The sequence below is a fragment of the Colletes latitarsis genome, chromosome 10, assembly GCF_051014445.1.
Source record: "Colletes latitarsis isolate SP2378_abdomen chromosome 10, iyColLati1, whole genome shotgun sequence".
Taxonomy (NCBI): domain Eukaryota; kingdom Metazoa; phylum Arthropoda; class Insecta; order Hymenoptera; family Colletidae; genus Colletes; species Colletes latitarsis.
The window spans coordinates 13,730,225-13,754,330 of NC_135143.1; the positions used below are offsets into that span (position 1 = coordinate 13,730,225).

General features: G+C 40.8%; 1 protein-coding gene across 17 annotated transcripts in view; it reads right to left on the bottom strand.

The window, feature by feature from the left end:
• Bru3 (CUGBP Elav-like family member bruno 3) overlaps positions 1-24,106 on the bottom strand; it is a 714,599-nt gene that overhangs the window by 50,312 nt on the left and 640,181 nt on the right. For 15 of the 17 annotated variants that reach the window (XM_076775070.1, XM_076775069.1, XM_076775081.1 and 12 more), the window contains one exon: positions 22,043-22,168. The exons of the other annotated variants lie outside the window; for them this stretch is intronic. In XM_076775070.1, coding sequence (XP_076631185.1) covers positions 22,043-22,168 — 126 coding nt within the window. The remainder of the gene's footprint in view (positions 1-22,042; positions 22,169-24,106) is intronic. 17 annotated transcript variants of the gene reach the window in all.

A 24,106-nucleotide genomic window follows, 5' to 3' on the forward strand; every position in this document is an offset into this window, starting at 1 on the left:
ATTATTTGCGAGTACGGGTTTGAAAAAGATCTAAATTAAACGCGCAATTAAATTTCTTTCGGTTAATATCAATTTTGCTTCAACGTGGTTTCCAACAGTTTAGCGAGAACGAGAAACATATTTTTTCTAAATTATGAAATAAATGCCATTCTGATATGAAATTTCGCATGGCTCTTTGAATTTATAGAGGATGAAACGATGCAATATTAATTTGCTGTTACTACTGGCATCCCTTAAATTATATCGGTGACAAACAATTTTGTTATCGTGTACGATATCGTCCCTGGTTTAGGATATTTCGATATTAATGAATCACAAACGTGAATTCCACTATATTAGTCAATGTTTGTATAATTCTAACTTCTGTATGTTCGTTCTAAAGCGTTGATGCTTTCAAATTATGAATAGTAACGGAAACAAAAAAAATTGTACATTCAGTAAAAATTAGAAGCGAAATCGGTCGAAGGATTATGATCGGTTATTGCGGTGAATTCTCCAGTTTGATGTAAATTTGTTTAGAGTAGCCTGAGGGCTACTGCGATGCGCTACCCTGACCGAGAGGTGTTTAATTTTGAGAAACGCAAACATCTCGTAATTAAGCAGACGCGGAGAACAGGACTGAAGGGTATGCTTGTGGAGATCCAGTGAAAAACCACTCATAATTGCCAACCGAACCAATATTTGAGCTCCCTTTATAGTGCTGAATGGTCAGGAAGGACGATGGGCTTTCGTTCATTGCAGGTACGCACCACAAAAGCGCTTTTTCTTCAGCTGAAATTGAGAGCTCTTGGTTGGGAAGGTTCCAAGGGAATATAATTCATCGAAAAAACATGACAATTACGCCTAAATTGCTTGTTGTTGTTTAATTAACATTATTAAAAATGTTCTTTATCGTCGATAATACTACTTTCATCGAAGGTATTATTTATTCAAAAGACTGAATATTTTTCGTACAGAGCGAAAATGAAACATCATCCTCGTGATGTAAAATTTTTAGACGAGATTATAAATGTTTAAAGACCCGCGAAATATTTTATTCAAATACGTAAGTCGGCAGTTTAATAAGGTTCTAATAAACTTCAAGTTTTAATCGATCGAGCTAAAAACCGTGGCTTATGCCGAGGGCAGACAGGAAACCTAATCTTTAATCACGTCTTCGATGGAGTTTCTTAATCTGAACGGTACGAGATCCTGCCTGAGAACATAGTAAGTTAAAAAGAAGAACCTCGATTTCCGATAGCGCGAGAACTTTGGAATCACTGTCCGCGAAACTTCGCAGCTTTGTGGCCAGCGAAAGGTTAAGACTTTTCACGAAAACCAATTAAAAATTGCGTTCTTCTTCGATTGCTCGGGAACAGGCTGGCCCGACTTTGCCCAGAAGCCTTTTGAAACCAGATTTTATTCGATAAAAGATGATTTCGTCACAAAAGAAAAATCGAATGTTTCTAAAATTATTTTTTCTTCGATCGTATATTCCGAGTCATTTCGTGATAAACCGAGAAATATGGAGTACCGTGGTCGATGATTATGTATTCATCGAATTTTCAATATTTAGTAATAGTCTCGAGAGACTGACGCCGGATTGGCATTGTCCATCCGTTGAAACATTCTTCGATAGATTTTAGATGGAGATACAGTAGAATTCATCCCGTCGGGATAGGGGGAGAGCATGGCGCGAGGGGGGGGGGCACAGTGATATATTCGTAAGGGTTCCAAGGGCCCCTCCCTGTGCATCCCAGAATGGCCACCATGAAGGTTTTAATGAGTAAAAATCCCACATTATTTCGATCCTTCCCCCTGGGAACGAAGTGTCCTTTTGAAGATTTTCTTTGCTTAATAAAAAGGGGTGAACGGTACAGCGAAAATTAGCAACAATATTTGCCGAGTCTTTCGGTTAGAAAGCATATGCTTCGTAATTATTGGCTTCTGTTTGAATTAAAAACGACTGTAATTTTACGTTTATCCCCCGAGGCTATTAATACATTGCGATATTTAAATATCGCAATAAAAGCTTAGGTAAACGAGAGTTCGGATATTCGCGTTTCTTCTTGGTCGAAGCAGAAACACCACTCGGATCATAAGAGTCTGCATCAAAGAGATACCGAGAATCAAAGAGCCGTGGTCGAAGCAAATCAAACTTCTGTCTGCCAGTTTTCAACTCAAACCTAATCTAGCTGATGCAAAACTCTCGTTTGCTGCGTACTTCTATTGACCCTCGATCGCCGGGGGCATTACGACGAATCTATAAGCAACGTACAACGCACACCACTATCGATACTTGACCTCCGGCGATATGGAGATGAATCTCCGAATTCAACCTATCAAGACTAGGCGACGCTTCTCCCTCTCTGTTCCTTTGGGGATCGTGTAAGCGTGTATGTGACATATTTCCTAATCCTGGACTCTTTGTTTCGGGAGTTACCGTCTTCCTTCCCTCTGACACTTTTTTAATTAATATTTCGTGGCTGAAACCGAGGGTTATTTTACGAACGTCGTAATAATTTTACCAAAATATACAGGATGCTCGGCCACCCCTGGGAAAAATTTTAATGGGAGATTCTAGAGATAAAATAAGACGAAAATCAAGAATACTAATTCGTTGATGGAGTCTTCGTTAAAAAGTTATTAACGTTTAAAGTTCCACCTGTACTGAATTTTTTTCTAGAAAGGGAGTAGGATTTCGGGGGTAGGTCTATTCACCAAAAATTATTGTAATTGACCCCCGCAATCGAAAATAATTTTTCCAGAACGATTTGAAATTTTTTTTTTCACCGAAAAATTTAGGCACCTACCCCCTGTCAATTATTCTTAAAAATTAGTTTTTCATTTTTGATAATTTTATTTGACGCCCTACAGAAAAGTTGTGTAATACTTTTTTGTAGGTACCCATGAGCTCTACTTCAGAAAAAAGTTTCATTGAAATATATTCACTATTGTAGGAGTTATGGCTGTTTGAAAATTGGGCAATTTTTCTGGGGGTTTTCTCATTTTAGGGGGTCAAGAAACAACTTTTCCTATATTTTTGCGATTTCTACATATTCTACACTAAAATACGCGTTGTTTGCTTTTTTAAACATTAAAATCGTCCAATCCGTTCAGAAGTTATGACGTTTTAAAGATTCACATGAAAATTCGGGCAGATATTTCTGGCCAGAAATTATATTTTCGGTAAACATTTTTTTCTCAAAAATGCGTAGGATTTCGGGGTTATGTCTATTCACCAGAAATGATTGCAATTGACCCGTGCAACCGAAAATAATTTTTCCAGAACGATTTGAAATTTTTGAATTTAATAGTTAATAACTTTTTAACGAAGCCTCCATCAACAAATAGGTATTCTTGATTTTCGTCTTATTTTGGCCTCTAGAATCTCTCATTAAAATTTTTCCCAATTATGCTTGGTCAGCGAACACATAATAGCTTGGAACATGTAAACTATTGATTACAACGTGTTGGTAAAGTTCAGGTAGTACGTTTGAAATTGATAGGTGCGCCTGCGAAAGTTCATAGTTGTCCTTCTTGAACTTTCCGTGAAAAAAAGCTTTTGATAACTGCCTAAATAATTGGTCTTCCAACGGGAATCTCCCCTTAACAACCCAACTTGGCAATCGCATGCATGGGAAATAATTTTTACGGTTCTCTTCGTACTTTCGTGTTCGATTTTAATAATTCTCTTTTTAATTATACACGCGCAACGAAATGAAAATTGCAAAGCGTTGTGAAAACGATTCGTTCGATTTCTAGGATCACGATACGAAACGCCTGACGCTATTTGTCGTGATTCAGCGCGGAAGAACAAGTTCGAAGATCGCAATTTGCCCGTGATAAAATAAGATTACGAAGAAAATTGAACAGAAACAGTTTTAAACTGGCTTTGCTCGCTAGCAATACGCGATAAGTCGTGGGAGCTTAATCCCGACGCGTATTGCAATTTATGGCGCCCTTCCTCGCGTCCGCGTCCCGCTATGCAGTTTCAGCGCGGTTTGTACGTTAGGTGTGAAATCGGCGTTGTTGTTTACGCATGTTTACGAATGCAAAGTGTTTGCGAGCATTGTGTGTAAAGCCACGCGTGTAGTACAGAAGAGAGTGTAGCCAGTGCATTGAATGGGACCTGACGTGCGTGTCGCAAAAGGGTGGGCGGTGGCGACGGAGAGAAGAGGAGAGAAGAGGGCGCCTGCATGTGCAGAAGAGGGTGTTAGCACACTTGGCGAGCTGCCATTTAGGGTTGGCTTCAACGAGAAGAGGGTCGAACTACCCTCGCATTTCACAGCCGCGCCCTTACAAACGGATGTGGAAAAGACGGTGGCTTTCTTTCCCTCCGACAGACTCGTCTCTTCTGTAAATACATTTAAACCGAACCGCCAGCCCTGCTCTCTGTTAAAGTCAATTTTTTTAAATGTTTACATTCCTTAATCTTCTCCCACTTAGATCCCGTTTTCGTTTTCCGTCGACTGGGAAATTGCTCGATCGTCGAACATAATTCGAGGCATACGGCGCGTTTTCCTTCGTACAACTTTAATAGTCTGCTCGGTGTGTAGAAACCCGTACGACATTACGTAAATGCGGTGACTTCGATGCCTCGAGCCACGAATCTGCCACGTTCTTCGATGCGAAAAGGAAGTTACGTACTTTCTCTGGTAGCCTAATCGTGTTACGTTCAGATGAGAATGTTTTTAAAATGTGGTAGTGAACGAAAGGCATTATTTTTATAACGTATTTTCGATTGCTGGAACAGTTACCATGTATTACATAGCGAGAAATTACCTTATTATTAAATCATCGGTAGTCATTGGAGGGACCAAACTGATTCCTATTTTCCCTTTAAAGAATAATTTTCACGCAAAATTGATCCGTGAACGTCGTCTGGTAACGGGAGCTCATTTTGAACCGTCAAAATCGGCAAATTGAATAGAAAATCACATTTTGATGCAGAGTGACGTGCAGTAATATTACGCGTTCATTCGGTCTATTGAAAGACGTTGCTAGCTATTGACTGGACATCGTTGATAGCGTTTTGCGTCATACATAATACAGTGTGATTTCCATTGAGTTCAACGTTGACGCATTATTAATATCATCAACATTAATGCGTATAGAAATACCGGATTACATGCTCAAACCCGATTACATTTTCGATATGCTACTCCAAGACAGACATTGTCTAATCCGTGATTTAACAGAACTGGTGTACGAATTATTTAGTCATGTCTGTATAATGTCGCTTTTAGAATCTTCAATTCACCGATGGATACAGATTATTATTTTGGAATTTAAAAATATTTGTTACAATTTTAAATGAATCGTAGATCGATCGTCGAACGCTTATCGTTGTTTGTTCGTGTGTACGAACGGTCGAAGTGAAAATATTTTTCGGAATAACTAGTAGTAACTGGTAGCATACATTTTAGATATGACTCATGTTTCCTAGGCACTCCGTGCATGCTTACGTGGCACAGAATTCACCCTAATACAAGTCACCCCAGCGTGGCGATAGTGTGGCAGGCAGGCTGCCTATTCACCACATTGATTTTCCTTTCGGTGGCCCTTCGTTCCCGTGGTCTCCTCGCCATAAAGTTTCATCAGTAGGGAACGTGTCATTGCCCCCGAAAAATAGCGATATTTTGGGGCGGGGAACGGATCGAACGTCATCTTGGATTTCTTCAAGCTGCACGCCCACAATAACCGGACCTCCGATCTTGCAGAATGTACGAAATTTACGAAACGTGGTTAATCAAATTGAAACGAAATTGATCCGACGATTTCGAAACATCGAATCGCGACTTGCGAAATGTAGGGTAGCAAACAGCCCCGCAAAAGTTTACACGAGCGCATACGTAGATAACGGTAAACGTAAACAGTCTAGTGTATAAACCGGTACTTTAAAATTCATTGAATTTACAATCAGAGAATTCTTTACATATAGAGCGAGAATTCGTAACTTGTTGATAAAGTACCGGAGACGAATACGTCACGATATTTTTCACGTCGCTTCGAGACCATATTAAATCGAGAAAAATAATTATTTAAGAGTCACAATATTTTACAAATAGGTTCCAATGTAATTCAGTGTGGAAAAGCAAACGCTATAATTTGTGAAAGTAATCTCGTTATGTTCGATGTAACAATATTACCAGCCACAGGGAATACTAGTTCTTCTGGTAATATTGTTGTATCAAACAGAACAAGAGTATTTTCAAGATTATAATAGATTATTTCGCGTACGAAATACTCGAAATAAAAGCTACATTGTTTTTATGCGTTATGCGGTGGTTCATTAATCCGAGTTATCTTTATTCGACGAACAACAGACGCAATTTTAATCCGACGAAAATTATTCTACGGCCAAAAATAACTCTTTTTGTCGAATCTTTTATTTCCCTTTGAATAGGATTTTCACCTGTATTTTCTATCAAAACGTTGCAACGCGTTTATTATAGAGTCTCGGTCCAAGACATCGCGTTTCGAGTTCCGGAGACATTATTAATTCTATCGAATTACATTTCAATTTAATTAAACTAATTGATCGATACAAGCATTCCATATACAATGACCATTACTAAAGTGTAATTAAAGTACTGAAAAACACAGCTAATTTCGATCTCGGAACTCTTTAATAAACGTGCATTTGTCGAGATTACAACCCATGAACTCACAGATTAGTACTTGCTATCTGTAATTCTATTAATTGAACGTATGTTATAATTTATTAAAAAATGAGCCTGAATTCGATAGGCAGTACAAATATTTCAAACGATTCGTTGTTTCAAGCAGATTTTCCTACAAACCAATAAATGATGCTCGTTTCTTTACGATTATCTTTCCGCGCTTTCGGTCGTATGCTCCGTCTCTCGCGACAAACGCAACAACTGGGCCGTTGTCGTAAAACGAAACACTAAACAATAACAATTCATTTATTTTCGCGGGTGGGGGGGGGGGGGGAAATCGACGAAGCGATCCGATTCGTCGTCGTTCGGAATCCATTTCGCGTTACACGCCAACTGTCGCTGCGGCTCGACAGCGGACTTTAACGGCCAGTCGCTAACGGCCGGTTGTACGCGTCTCTCGATATTCTACGCAGTGGTATGTACTCTGCAAAAAATGTCATCAATTTGAGGGGGCGACGCGTATCGAAGCGATTCGAATATATATAGGGAGAGAGAGAGAAAGAGCCAACGACGCTGTCATAAAATTCTCCGTCGCGCGATGTGCATCGACGGAGTGTAAATCGTGCACGGAAATCTGGAAAGCGCCAAGTGTAAGGGCGTACGAACAGGAGTAGACGAGAAACGGGGAGTTGGGGGCGGACGAGCAAGGGAAGAAAAATACCGGGAACGGGAGAAGGTAGGAATTTTCACAAGGACGTAGACGAGGTCTTCGTTAAAATTCGTCGAGGCGGTCGTCGCGCTCTGGTCGGGACGTAAAAGAAAATAAAGGACCGCTTAGTATTAATGTCGCGATTCGTGTCCGTGTCACGTAGTGGTCCATCTCCCCGGTTTTTCCGGATGGGTTGTTCCGTTTATAACGCGATACTTTCGCATAACCCTGTTCGCGTTCAGCCTAAGGCCGACGATTTCAATAAACAATAAATCTTTTAACATCGGGGCCCGCTGAATCGATCGCGGAGGCACGTGTTTTCACCCCCTACTCCCCCTGTGGGAAACGTGACATGCTTTGCACATTTCAGGAAGGAAACTGAAGCCTTCCTAGCGTACTTTCGATGATCCATGTAGATCATGGCGATGGAGATGAAGTTTAATGTATTTTTCAAACGTTTCGATTCGGGGTTTCTTTTATTTGTAAATTGTTAATTTCTATTTCAAGAAATATATAATTCTTCCTCGATTTTGATTTCCTTTTCATATGATTCTGTATCGTAATGTACGTTTAATTCGTTGTTCACGTGTCTTGGATTCGAGTGCGTTCGATTATTTCAACGACGCAACAAGATTTCATTCCTCGAAGTCGAATCTTCTTTTCCGCGAATTGTCTACAGATTTGTTCGTCCTCTCTTCAAAAGCATCAAACTTTTCCAGCAGAATTGCGTCGAACTAGTGAGAATTCGAAGCGTCTTCGGGTGTTCTTGAATAGTTGAGGGTCTTGTAGCTCGCGTCGATGGACGCTTTGAGATTCCGTGTACGTTTATTCTCGCAAAAAATTATATAACGCGTCTATTCTCGCGTTTTTAATCAAAATGTGTGCAATAAATGCCCCGTAAATCTAGCGTTAAACATAGGTGAGATAATACTGTTACAATCTCCATTTCCTGATATGGCAATGAGCGTTCGTTGCAAGTAAAATATTTTCGTATGTTTGCGCTCGAGTTTGATACTTTCTCGTGGAGCTTTCTTTCTTCGTAGGTCGTATTGCTTCTGAAAACATCGTCGTCTGCATCCATGTTGAAGTTTCCAGTCATCGTATTGTTAAAACTCTCGTAATAGACACCGTAAACAACGTCAGTCTATTCCCTCGTGAAGGGACATAAAATCTTCGATTTCTGGTTATGTCGTTGCACTTCGATTCTTCGAGAAAACTTGCCTTCAAAGTTTTGGACGTTCCAGAAAATAATTGATCGTTTAACCCAAAAATGTTCCAGTATGCATCGACGTTCTTCGAGAAATCCCGGTATTGAGGTTTCCTCGAGATAAGGGGCTGCTATTTATCGGTATCTATCGTATTAGGATACCTTTTTAATATTTTGTTTTTCAAGTAGCCATCGATGGCGTTCGTAAGATCTATCGGGCGCTACGATTTCCTCGTTATCTTGAAAATAGAATTTGTTGTTGCTCGAGTTGATATTAGGTTCGGCGCGAAACGTCTCGAAGTCGACGAAACCGAGTTCAAACTCTCCCGTTAGCTTCAAAGACGTCTTTGTACAACGCTATACGTTTAATCCCTCTTCCAACCATTTCAGTGGTTTAGAATCGACAATATTTTATACTTCATAGAAAACAGATTTTCTATAAAATTAACGAAGAAAAAATTGTTTTAAAGCATAGCTGTTTCAGAATTACTCGATACAAGTACGTGTTGAGTGAAATCATAGCGAAAGGCAACACGTAGCCGATGATTTTCACGTTCGTGTTAGGAAATAAATCGTGAATTCCTCGTATATCAGTGGCGAGTACGTTCCTCTGCTGGTATTCCGATTTAATCTTTACTCGGGAGGCCCGTTTATTGCTTCGCATTTCGTCGTTAATATCCTATACGATCTACGTTTTACCGTCCAAATATCCATTAAACGGATTATTGTTTCAAGTTCAATATTTGATTAAACTCGTTAGCCCTCTAGCGGATTAATAAGCGGATGCATACATGCAAAGTAAAATATTTCGTTGTTTTAACGAAATTTCGCTTTTCTCGCGTCGACGCCAAGAACAAAATCGATGATTCTCTCTTGCATTTTTTAAAATAAATATATTTGTGAATCGAATTTGTGTCGTTGAAAACAATTACAGTTCTTGTAAAGAAACGTCCAAAGTAGGTTCCTCGATATAACGCAGCGTTTTATCGAGTATGGCGGCCTGGACTGTTGGACACAGGGTGACCCAGGATGCACGATGCTATATGAATTCTGCGTGAAAAAAATAAGTTTAAAATGTGAAATAAATTGTTTTTGTTCGAGGCTCTGTTTTCGAGAAAATCGACTCTGAATATTCTTGGGGCACACATGTACTTGAGCGTGATTTCTGGGACATCCTGCATACAGTTGCCATAATTTGTCAACATTACATGAATATTCTTCCGTAGAATTTAAAAACTGAACTGCTCGATCCATTCTCACGTTCAGTTTACGATCGCGTCGATTGTATCGGCGCGTTCCGTTTCTCGCGTTTCCCTCGATTCAATATCTGTCGTTACTTTTTTTTCCGCGCAGAGGCTTGCATTGTTTTATTTAAATATCTCCAGTGCCGTATGTCAGTCGATATTACGGGAAGAGCGTCTATTCGCTCGACAGACAAATCAAATTCACCGACGTACCAACGTTCCAACTTGTCTCCCCAACACGAAGTCTGCCCTTTCGACAATGTCACAGAGAAAATGCGATTTTTCCCTCGCAGCATCCAGGCAGGTGCGTACCGCGGAGACAGCGGCAGACAAAGAGGGCCGCGGATGGAGTTAGAGCGGCAAACGCCGAATGAAAAAACCAGCCTGGCAGAAAACATCGCTGCAAATCGTCGACGCGAGAAGCCGCGAATTCCCAGAAGGGGTATTTCAATTTAATGTCCGTTAATCGTATTACGTTTTGACTTTCGCAAGCGGTCCACACGCGCGCGCACACACGTACACCGGTTCCGCCATCGTACACGTAACATACGAATCCGCACGCAACGGGAACAGAGCAGATTGCCTCGTTTCAGCTTTGTCTATGCTGCGAATTTCCCTTACGTTCTTTCCACGGTTATCACTTTTCGCTCTTTTTTTTCAACTCCGAACCTTTCAGCGGTGAGCGCGTCGTGGCCGTAACCAGCCGCAGAGAAATGTTAATACTTGTTTAGCCACGGCTGATTTAGCAGCCAGAATTAAAAACACAATTTCCGACACCGCCCTGGAACGCGTAAAGGGCAGGCCCGTCTAATAGAATTACTGTGCAATCAGGGGCGCGGGATTTTCAGTGCGCGGCGACCGCGTCCCGGCGATTCCGTCCGCAGGCCCTTACCGCCATTCCCAAAGCTTTACGAGCTGCCGCGACCTTTAATATCCTCTTTCTAACTTAACATCCTGGATAAGATCGGGCTTGAAAAATATCGAAGGCGTATCCGGTTATATTCATTTTCGAAGCAGAAGGTAACGCCATTGGGTATTCCGTGCGCTACGCTTTGCCTTCTTCGAACCCGGCCAAAACGAAAACGCGAAGCTTCTACGGAATTTGAAATTCAAGAATGGTCAAAATGTCCGTTTGTGGTTTTTTGAAGTCTCGAAAATAGTTTTGAAACTTGTGAATGTTGGGAACGCGAGCAACATTTTGTAAACTTTTTTAGCAACGAAATCGTCCGACAGTATTTATTAGTTCATAGAATTTTGCTATAGAACACGAAATTTTTAAAATACTGTTTAGAAATTATGTGTGAATTTGAATCGTGGTACGTCGTCCATTACGGAGAGGCTCGATAGTTTTGTGCGCATCTCCCTCGCGCATCACGTACGCTCAGAGGAAGGGGTAGCATTAGCATTAGACCGACCTTACTTTTTTCTTTTCGTATGTACAGTGCGCGTCAAAAGTCTGTTGGAACCAAAAATTTTAATATTTCGAGCTTCCCTTAACTAATCACTGATTGTTCAGTTTTCCAACGATTGTAACCTCGTTGAGCACACTAATGCATATTAACCCAGGTCTAATCGGAAGTGGTTCAGTCGTGATCGAGTCCTAACCGAAAACGGTCGAGTACTAACTCAGTTCTAACCGAAAATGATCGATTATATATTTATTTATTTATTTACGGGTTTGTACATCCTTTGATATAATACAGTTACATAGTCTGTATAAGAGTCTCATTAATTGCGTATGTCATGAGATATAATGCGTACAACACTAGTGACATACTTTTTAAAGGAATACAGGAAGCCGCTAAAGAACTTCTAACTCATAACTAATTGATTGTTACCAAAATTGATGGTATATCTAAATTTCGCTAATATAATATACAATATAATTACACGGCCCCAACGACGATAGATATACATAGATTAGTTCCAATTTGAATATTGGTACATTTTAAACAATACTAGTCTCTACAGAAGGCAATAAAGACAATAATGGTTGAAAATAATCGTGCGATTGTTAAACGTAGGGATACAACAGGCATTGAATTCGGTGTTACTGTATCAAGATGAAACGTTCGCGAAGCGTCCTAGGGAAAGAGAAGAAGAGAGTCGGGGAAAGAAGCGAAAAGTATAAAGTGTAAGACAGAGAAGCAGAAATAGAAAACGAGAGTGAGTGAGAGAGTGAGAGAGAAAGAGAGAGAACAAAAGAAAGAGGGGCCGACCATGGATATAAATCGAGGGTGAATTGCAAACCTCCGGGGCAGCAGTTTCGAGGCTTACCCACGATCCGAGGGGTGTTCGTACGACTGTTGCCCGTAGTTTTATAATTATTGTGACGCCCCCGGGGCTTATAGGATCGAGCTTCGTTTGCTACATGTACGCGTGCGGTATATCCTTCCTGTACGTGCGATGCATGTATGCAAAATATACATCGAACGTAGTCGCATAGGTCGAACGTGGCGCGCGCGTACTCCCATGAAACGCGCGCCGTCGACACTTGCGACGCATCAAATTGTACGATAGAAACTCTTCGTTATTCCAATGTTCATCCCAACCCTTTCGTTCTTTCATTTCTCTCTCGTTCCATCGAACGGAAGAGAAGAGAAGCTGAGGGGAACGCCGAACGCTGAACAGGAACGCAAGTGGCTTCGTTTCGATGGATGCCGTTTATCGCAAACTTCCTCCGCGGAAAGTGCGAATCAAACAGTCCCTGGGATAGGCCTTTGTCCGCGCTCTAAACTCGTTTTTCATTTGTTGTGTTCTTCGCGCGAGCGCGCGGTGGATGTTCGGGCAAAAGCTAAAACCGTTTGCAGGATTTGTCAGCGGCGGTTTCCTCGTATATCCGTGCCCCTCTGTGCTCGTATGCACCGAGCATCCCACCGATTGCTTTCCCGTTCGAGCGGTAAACAGGGAGCTTTACGGAAGAAATGAAAATTCGACGATTCGATGGGCGGGTACCAACGCCGCAAATGTACTCGGTAGGCGGATTAACGTGCATTTACGAACCGCGTGCGCGCGTGCGTACGCGGGTATGCTCGCAGATACAGTCGCCCCCGCGTACGGACTCCCGGTACGTGTAACGCGCGTATAAACCTCGACGACGTCTGGTCGCTTGGCGTTCTACCTGCCATTCCCCCTTTCTGACTCTCTTTATCCGTTCGCTATCCAAAAACCTTCCTCTGTCGTCTCTTTTGCCCGGCAATCCAATCATCCGCGTCCTACGATTTGTACCTAGTAATTCCGTCTGTTTGATCACATCGACGCTTTTACATACCCTCTCTATTTTATCGCTACCCGCTGGTAACCGATTACTGGTTGCTTCGGAAATGCCCACGCTCGGGTCATTCCGCCGTCAAATCGATCAGTTTTATCCCCGATGTCAGGGATTTCCGACAAATTGAAATATCATTCGGGTGCCGACGGAATTTTAAGCCGTTTGTTTAAAAAATAAAACTCTACAATCGTACGAACTTCTTTTATTAGTTTTCTAAACAATTTTACTCGATTTTTCGAACCAATCGTGCAAGGCGTCGCGCCGATAACCGTTTTTACTCGATTTTTAGTGTCGCGCAGAGGCGTTTTCTAACACGCGTAACCGGAAAAATCGTCCCATCTGGTCGCACGTCGCTCGTTCCCTCTGTTTCCTATTCCCTCTGACCGTACGCATCGACGAATGCGCGGCCTTAGAGATTATACGCCTGTATCGTGTATTTGGTTGGATCGTCGATACATGGATTTTTCCTTGGTGACAATATCTGTTGCCGTTCGCGTTGTACACACCGATCACAGGTTGAAAATATACATACGGAACTATGAATAACCATGCGGTATCCATATTGACTGTAGGTAATCGGACATAACAATCAGTTGCGCGATTGTTCGTTTACTCTATGACGAGGAGTTAATCGATGAACGTGATTGAGATACGCGATTACGTTATTCGATCGTTCGTCTTTCTTTTTTCTCGTTTCCATCAATGGATATAATCACATTTACGAGCGCATTAATATTGAAACAAACTGCTAGAACCTTACGATATAAAAACCTTTGAATTCAATTTCCACGGTCGAGAGGAACGATGTTATAAATTAAAACTGGGCGTCTTCGTCGTCGCGCCGTGGAAAATAATAACCTCGAAGCGTTTAGCGTGGCGTGAAGAGCGGAAAACAACCAAGGCGTCTGCGAATAACTCGGAATTCATCGCGTACGTGGTCGACTCGTGATTACACGTCGTTTAACGCGCGCGATGCTAGCAGTTTTTCTATTATGCGATAAACATGGGAATCCTCCGTGTCGTTACGGGGTTCTTAGTTACAGGGTTGCGACATCCGTTACAACGAGGCATCGTAGCGTAGGGGAATATAGAAACGATGGGTAGCCTTAAGTGGTAAAACTCTTCGTAAAATTCCTCGTTATTATTACGACACGAAACAGCGTTGTATACGCCATCCGCCAACCGCCACGTCCCATGGAAGGATACAAGATGGATTATTAAATTTCTACTGCCGTGAGCGAGGCCAGCGTTATGGACTTTCATAGCCATCCCGTAAGAGCGGCGAAAGGAGGTTGCGTAACGACAACCAGAGAGTTTAATGCCGGCAGAGGACAGGAAAAATGAGAAACCCCGGTGAAATATTTAATGTTACCGCTCTGTCCACTATTATCTCGGATTCGTTGCTGCGGGGCGTTTGTCTGTCGTGTAATACGGCGAGTAAAATTGCAAGTAGGTACTTGCATGGCTACGGGCGAGCCACAAACAAAAAAAGATACGCGTACGAAGTATGGAGACGAAGCAGCTGGTCATTTCACGAGCCCTTGCGTACCTTCTAACCATGTACGAACATTGCTTTGGCTCGCCAGAACTGTAAAATGTTCGTTAATATTTTATATTCCGTCTTTCGACGATGATTTCAATTTACATACGATGGGTCGCTTTACGAGTTTCGTAAAAGAAAACATGTTACAACGAAAATCATGACACTCGTTTCTCGATGATTTGCATACGTTGGGTACGATGCTGAACGAGTTTCTATTTAAGAAAATTGAATACAAAGGGTTGGAAAAAAACAAAGAAGTTTCAGAGGGCTTTCATCATTTACGAGAATGGTAGCAATAATTGTTGTGCGTACTGTTAACCAGAATGTAACGAATTCAATGCGGACGAATTCGTCCAGTACGCAGAATAATCCATTACCGCTGGAATAACAAACATAAACTCGAAACTGGCGTTTGGTGATGGTTTGGTCAACATTGTTAATGTTTTTGCTTATCGGTAGGATGTTCCATAAAATTTTGTTATTGGTCACTGTTATTTTAGCAGTTGTCTATGTGAAATTTCTAGTATACTGTTAGGTCGAATGCTTTTGATGCTTCCTAATGTCAAAAATAAATTCATTGGTATTTCTATAATTTAATATTATTTAAATTCCATGATTTGAAAGATATAACAAGACAGACAGTAAATCTTATTTTGTCAATAAAAGAGCACTTTTCACATATAACGTTGGGTATAGTGGAATAAATTTAAATCTACGAGAACGTTTTTCTTTATCAGAGAAAAATTTTTAATTTTTACTGCATTGTTATTTCTCAAAGTTAAAAACTTTAGCTTTATAAAAAAAACCGAAAGACTAAAGGAAGCAATACTTGAAAGCGTATTGGTAGAACCGACCATCGTCGGTTATTTGATAACGCAGAACAGAGAGCCGAGCACGATGGGAATCGCACATAGAATCGGGACAGGTAACGTACGAATGCGAAGGTTTATAGGCAATATGGTGTATTTACGGTTGATGAGCAAAAGTTATCGCGCGGAAAGGAACTATGATACCTATAAATTTTTTGTCGCCTCTCTTTTCATTCAACGGTCTCTCCTACGAGCAACATGAACAGATAATCTCACGGATATTGACGAAGTTTCTGACGCAATACTGGGGCGCGATTAACTTAACGGATAAAACAACGTGCTCACGCGAACGGGAAAGTGACACTACGACGTCATGATAAGTGTACTTTTATCATGAAATAAGATTACAGTCCAAGGGTGTTCGAACGAGAGTAAGAAATAAAATTTACAGGACGAGTCGCTTGTCCATCCCGATGAGTTGTCGCAATAAACCAGTCGACAACAACGTTCCAGTTTATTCCTCACGCGTAATTCAAGTAACGTTCACGTGACTCGATTACATTAATTTATAATCGTGATAGCGTATCCGTATCAGATACGCTCCAAAAGCGTCGGGCGAACTTGCAACTGGCTAATCGGAACGACGCTCAACAAAAGGATACGATCGTGAATCATGTAAATTATACCAGGCGTAAACATACGAAGGTTATCTGCAATCTTACACTCGGATTAAGCGCAATTAAGATCAGAAACCATAAATAATTCTGTGTCGTTGGGGCATACGCGAACCTAGCCTTTTTCGTAGATTCGGCGCGAAACAAAATTAGAGAACATTTCACATAATTTTACATTTTAAATGTACATAATATTCTATCGCTCTAATTTTACTTCAGAACCCCTGTTTTCAAACAGATATTGACCAATAAATATTTATAGACACTATGTATACATATGTATCTGGGTTTCTAAAAAGGTATCGATGGAGGAAAGTGTTTCTGTCGTTCAGAGATAAATGAGCAAAAATAATTCTTCGAATGAATTAAGGTAGTTTAAAAGAAGATATTAAAAGATATCATTAAGAGACGGTATCCGGAATGAAATCCATTGATAACCTGAAACCTTCATTTGCCAGGTTGACGGGCGTATATCGCTATAAAAGAGAAAGACAGGTGCCTGGTGATGTTTCAAATGCCGCTAGAAGAGCACTAAATCAAAATGATGCCGCGAAATCGCTGGAAATCCGGACGCGGTAGCTTGAATGCAGACACGCGAGTCCGGACGGTAAATCACGGACAGCCTCGTCGAGTGGCTGTCGGAGAGTCCTGGTGCCGGCTCTCGTCGTACGAAGCATTTATTAATCGCTCAGCTCTTAAATCCTGTGGCGCAGCTGGGCTCGAAATGTTTATACGTATTGCGAAGTAAAGCGCGCGCGAGGGGGAGGGGGACGGCCAGGTCCTCTGGGAGAGGATTAGGTCGGACATATTGAGAGCTTCCACCCGAAAGCAGCCTCCTCCTCGAGTTCCAGCTTCTATTGGAAGGAGAGTGCAACGCGAACACCGTACAGGCATGCTTGTACAAGGAAAATTGTGGCTATAACAACGTAAACACGCTGCTACAACGGATACTTCACATAATTGTACAACGTGTTTGTCGTAATAATGTTCTATTAGCCGTACACCCTGTTTTCTGTTTGCCTCTGTACTCGTACGTACTGTTTGCACGGTTAATGTATTATTTGATATCGTTTTTGTTTGATTACGTATCTCAATCATCGAGTAGACTGGAAATTATTACCGACCGATGTATGTAATCTTTTCGTTAAAGGGATATTTCGTATTGATTCAAGCGATTATGAATTGTTGCGTGCAGTTTGTACCGATCCTGTTTCAATTTCGTACATTTTCGTTCCGTTACTTCAATTATCGTAATGGAAATACAACCTTTATCGCATAAAATCGACGATCATTATTTGTACCGATTCGAATCTAATGCGAATACAACGATATTCCAAGCAATACCTTCTCTTTTAGACTCTTTATCGTCGCGTTATTAAATTTACGCGAAGTTAAATTGCAAGTAAAAACACAGTCGAAAGAGACACACGCTAATTTAAATTTGTCTCGATTTAATCGCGACTTTTTAATCGTTTCTCTAATTACTGACAACTTTTAAACGAAAGAAACAGTTGAAATCGGCGCTTCACGATAATCATCGCGATTAATTGACAACGACGCACAATGCAATTTGTATATTTACTCGTCGATTAAATATTATCGAAATTTCCACGAAACTAACAACAATGGTCGAAGCGTTATCGAAAAAGATCAACGGTGCAAATGTCGCGCGAATGTCTTGCGTGATTTACCGAAGTTGCACGTTGCGTTATCGCGTATCTTTCAATAACTATCATCGAGCAAGATCACGCTTCGAGTCACGCGAAGTCTCCGAAGTCTAATAAAAGTCGGAGCCACCTCATCGAACCGCGTCCAAACTCTGTAAATTTATTAATGCTCACCCGGAGTTAAAAATGCAAGACATATTTAGCGTTTTGTTGCGGTTTCGCGTCGACAGATAATACTCAGAAATTTATTACATTACTTCGTCCCACGGTTGTTTCGATGCCATCGCTGAACTGTACGATAACGGTACATAAAAGTATCGATTGAGAAAATTTTTCCCTGGGATAGAGATTATGATTATTTTTAAACGAATTCTCGATAATAACTTGGAACGTTGAAACGCTTTCTTTGCAATTTCTTAGTTGGAAGAGGAGAGTAGGTGATCTGGAAGTTTTTTTAAAGATAGAAAGATTTTGGAAGATAGAAAGTTTATTCACACACAACAATCGTGTCAATCGTACGAAATATTTAAATTCTGCAGAATTTAATTTTCAGTTATTCGAGACTAGAGAAACTATTTTAATTCCGTAAGTTCACCGTCGTTCACGTTGAAGATAAAAGCTGTAAATTGGACGTGTATATCGAGGCGAGATACATTCTGCAAAGGGACGAACCCGTGCAGGTGACAGCATAACCATCAATCATCGATAACTATCACCCTTTTCATACTCCCTCATAAAATGCTAGGCCGAGAAAATTATTGATTCGTTATACTTCCTGTTAGTAATGCTGTTAACGGGCCAATTCTAATTTGTATCGAACGATCGCGTTCCAGGAAAAATGATTGAAAAATAGTTTTTCGCCCGATAGAACATCACTCAAGTTAAACAAGAAAACATCATTTGTTAATGTCAATCGTGTGGTGCGAAATACCAGCTTGTACAGAGTTCCGCGAGGCCATCCTAAGCTAGAGACGCCACACTGGATGTTGGAGTTGCAAAACTCTCCTCTCGAAGCTGAAAAAACTTCGAAACAACTGGAAATGCATGTGGAATGAAGCCAAACTGCGTCAAACCTAGATACAGAAACTGTTCCGTAAATGCGATTAGGTGCAATAGCGGAAGGTCGCCATTTTGGAAAAAAGAACTATGCAAATAATATTCTGAATGAAAGAACAGCTGTGCATCTTTATCACAACGAGATTGAATTTATATTGAATCAGTTTCCTAAAGAAATCTTATGACAATACAAGTAGAAATGTCGTGCGATGGTCAGACACATTGGACGTAGAATCTAAAGCGTTAGTTATCACACAAACAGAGGCACGAACTTGAATTTATATTGATTATATTTATATTAGTTTTCTAAAAAAATGTTGTAACAATATAAGTACAAATGTCGTGCAATGGTCAGGCACGTTGGACGTTGAATCTAAAGCGTCAGTTATCTCGAAAACAGAGGCACGAACAAATTTTACTGTACATTTTTGAGTATCACGGTCGCTGGGACACTGTATAAATAATAATATTGTCAAAATTACTATTACTTCCCTAATTTATTCTATTCGAATGCATGTTTCGCTAAAAAAATTATGAATAACGAATAAAGTGACTTAGATAAAATTGACTATTTGCGTTTTCACGTGCGAAAGTTGTTTATTTTCCCGATAGTCGAAACGTTACAGATTATTAACGAAAGTTCGCGTTGTTATGAATACTATGGCTGAGCTCGCGAACGGGAAGAGGATCACGAACGCAGTAGCGCGATGTTGTTGCGACTTAAAACACGAAATTGTTCCGTTGCGCGAATATTCGTTTAACGTTTACAATACAGCGTTCCACAATAAGCGGATACGAGACACCGGAAGTTCGCCTACAGTTTTCGAGGGTGCCTTCGTGGCATTATTCGCTCAGGTGTTGGAAATAATATTTCGTTCCATTATTCATAAACATTTTATAATCTTCTTAGCGCGGTGAATTATTGCTGCTCGCGCAATTGAAATAACACGAGCACCGCGTTCCGGTGAGTGTGGCACGGTCGGGACCCCGTTGTACATAGAAAAACGGAGTTAAAGGGAATCGGAAAAAGAGAATGAGAGGAGAGAAAAGGTAACGGGAACGGGGCGAAGAAAAGTTGGCAGGCAAACGAGAGAATAGAAACGAGTTCGTTCGCTGAAGTGGCGTTGAAATGTTTCGAAGCGAGGGAAAAATAATTGGACGAAGAGTTTGTCGTTACTATTGCATCGGAGGAATGCGAACCGCCCCCCGACGATGACGAAGACGACCGTCCTGTCTTCCCATAGAATCTTCGAAACGAATTCCTTTCTTAAACTCCTCGTTACCGTGAAACCTTCGCCCTACGAGATAGCTACCTAGGCAATACCATGTTCGACGAGAAAAGTTGTTTGCTAGCGACGAGAGAAACGGCCAATAATTATCGAAACGAATCTAACAGAATGTATTTGACAGCAACCTCGGATTTCGTTTTTTTTGATTAAATTTTTTGTCATTCAGCGATGTCAGCCGATATCGAGATAAAGCCCACTCGGGGTAGTGTGCGTGTGTCGTTTGTGCGACTCCACCGGCTGTTGTGGTAGACCTAAAGCGATATACAGGTGAAGTCGTACAGGAGAGATCTCCTTGATGTCTCTATAACGTCGCAGATTAGCTAGTTCTGAAACTCAAGTAGAACCGGGCGAGCGGTGATGAAGCGTGTTTGGAAAGTTTCCGTCAGAACGGGACCAAGACGAAGGATGTAATGGCAGAGTTACACGGAATAACCGATCGATGACTTCCTGTGGAAGGCATATCCATTCGCCGAAGACTTGATTACGTACCCCATTCGGGTTCATCGCGATTAAATCTGCCATAGACAGGTTTACATTTTTTCTCAAACTAAACACGACTTCGACTGCCTTACTATACGTTTGATAAGTTCCACCCATAAATGAAATTATTTTTTAGCGTTTGCAAAGATACGTTTCTTCGTGGATGCATTTTATACGTCTTACGGGGTTAACTTTCAACGTCATTTGCATTTTTACTTGTAAATTCTTCGACTTTCGCTCGTACAGCGCATAGGGCAATCCTCGTAAGCAACCTCGAGGAACGTTTCGATCGATCCGTTGCGTTCCTGTGATTTTAATTAAAGGGCTTGAAAAGCGAGCGCAACATCGCCTCAATTTTTGACAAAGACTTTCGCGAGGCAATAACACTGTCGACGGTTTAGCAAAAAAGGAGCGGGAGGAACAGAGAAAGGAGGAGATTCGACATCGCAAGAGTCTCGCCACGAGTACTGCTTTCACCCCCTTCTACAATCATCCCTCCACCGAGCTCCCTTCGCATTGCAAACCAGTCAAAGACGATGGGTGCTATGTTACGTCACCGACTGCGAATCAAAATCTTATTAACTGTTGAAAGTGAGTTTTACTTCAAGGTGGAATTTAATTACATTCACGCCTGCTTGGCTACTTACCCCCTCTCCCCTTTCTCTGCGTCCTCGGATAACATCGTTCGTTCTATCCCCTTTCATCGGCTCGTTCTATCTTTCTTGCTTCCTTTCTTTCCCCCTGCATCTTATTTCCCCTACTTACGCTTTTGCCATCTTCGTTCCGCTCGATTACTCCCACCCTCTTACTTTAAAAACTCTCAGAAACTCGACCGGCATCCTATTACTCATGGTCTTCGTTTCGAAATAAAAATATTTGAAATTCGCTGATTCGTTCCACGGAAATTATTGTCTTTCCCGTTCCGCTTTTGAACTCCCTTAAACTCGTTCCTCCCCTGTTCCGCGCGGCTATGCAACGTTTTCGTAAATACCTCTATCGATTCGTGAATTTCGTCTACGGGTAGAATTAAACTTTCTTGCGTCAGTGTGTTCGCGCTTCATTATTTAAAACAACCTTGTCTTGTCTCTGATCTTCCTCTTTTAAGAATCGGATGAAAATTGTACAAGACTGAGATGAGACTTGCTCATCTTCATCTTTCCGTTTTCGTCGAATATGCACGTAGTAATGTGATATGAAAAAGGCAGTAAAATTTTCAAGAAGTTGTAAAAGAAATGATCGAAATTCAATGAGTTTGGGATTGTGATTTTTAATGGATCTCTATACAACCGCTCTTTGCTACTAACAAATTTGTGGCACACAGTAAACATTCTTCTATTTAAGTGTAACTCGTGAATATTTGTCATAACCGTGCTGGATGTTTAGTTTCATGTCATAATTGTATCAACATTGTAGCAACACCACGATGATAAAATGCCAAAGATATACGTACGACTATAACCTAGAATAAATGTCGTATTAATTACTCACCTCTGCTACTGCCGTCGGGTCCTCGGAGGATGGTGCACTCCTCTATTGTGCCAAAGGCAGTGAACAACTGTCTGACATCGTCTTCGGTCTGTTGCTTGCTGAGCATTCCCACGAACAGCTTTCTGTCTGCGGGTCGTCCGCGTGTTGAAGTAAAAGGAACAGAGAAAAAAGACAAAGAAATGCGTTAGTCGGCGGGTTCGAAAGGGGCGAGTTTCGCTTATAGCGCTTGTTAGGCATTAAAAGAGATTTTGCGGCTAACACCGAGAACGACAAAGTTACACGGTTACACCAGCATCCACCATCCTAAGGGGAAGGGGGTAAGGGTATATAATATACATATATCTATATATTCCCATATGTATATAGATATATACATATATGATCTGTGTTATATGCAAATTTACACGGACACGCAGCCTGTACGGCCTTTTTTTCTTTTTTTTTTTTTTTGTTTCAATTACATTCAGATGGCAGTCGAGAACTGCTGAAATGCCAAAGACGATAAAAAAAAATGTCATTTGTAATACCAACATGGTAAGTAGCACGACGTACACGTGTGACAGTGACGATAAATGTATTTCAATGGGAATTATAAGGTAACAAAGTAACGATAACAAAGGAAATCAATCAATTCCAATCCTACATCCTACGCCACAAGCCGAAGAACAGATGGAGAAAAAACGATATTCGCGTAAAAATCGGATGGGGCGTACAAGCGACTCAACTACGGGCGGGACTCTCGATGGCGACGTCGTCTACGCAGAGATTTCAATTTTTTTTTTCTCTCAATATATTACACCGTATTCTAGTAAATATTTTTTGTTCGTTGGAAAATCAATGTATTTGCGATTCGATGATGATAAAAGATTCTGCGATCGTAGAGGTCGACGCCAACGAGCGTACCGCGTGGTGCTGAGGTCAACATATCGCTTATAAAGGGTCACACGCCACTTAATAAATTTCTTTTTTTTGTTATTTCAACAATTTGCAGTTATTTCTAACGCGCGCGCGGAAATAAGAAATGAAATAAATCGACCTACGATCATGTTGTCGTTTTTCATTTTGTGAAGTATATTTGGGCCTGATTGTGTCTTCGTCTCTTTCTTGGTTCATCGCACGGATGCTTTCGGCGCAAAACACGCACGCGGAGCGATCGCAAAATAGAGCGCCAAATTTTTAAAGCATATATAAACAATGTTGTCGTTATAAATATATTAAGTATAAATATACACATCTGTGTGTATTATTTTTTTATTGGATGCTGTTCTAAATTAATGCAACAGTTATTATCAAACATATCGATTACTTATTAGTTGACCGAATTAAATGAATTTTTATTATTTGGACAGCTTGTTTCGAAAGTTTGGCAACTTATTTGAGAATCGCTCTGCGCGAATACGTTTACGCTTGCTACCGTACCAGAGATTCGTCTTCAGATTAGATTTTTCCGAAACATCGTTCGAGTTTTATAATTTTTTTTATTTTTTTTTAGTCTCACCGTGTCTCATCCATCATCGTAAAAGCTAAGGAATTTGATAATTTTCGAACGCAAATGCTTTTTAGAAATATCTGCGCTGAATGTGTATCCTGCGTGTACGTGTACCCCTGTATAATATCGATAATAAATGATCGTGGGTGTGCGAGATCGACTGGGACTACGTGACGAGAGATATTGGCCGATGGAATGTTCGTGGAAAGGGTCTGTCGTCGGGAAACTGGTAAAAACTGGAAAGGGGTCAAGAAGTTTTCATATAGAATCATATCTAAGTAATAGAATAAGATAAACGTAGCTGACATCATAAGTAGAAAATATTTACAGAGGTGATAAAAAAACACATCGATAACGAACGAGACAACACATCCAACGAGCGAGCCACTATGTTATGGTCATAGCTGTAAAGAGCGGTATAGTATGTATATAAATATATAATTATATAAATATATAATATTTACGCATAAGGTGGTTTGTCCATACGAAGGGATAAGGTGAAAAAATTTAAGATTGGGATTAATTACGGGACTTGAATTTTACGAGGCGTACGATATATTCGGCCTTCGGAACAA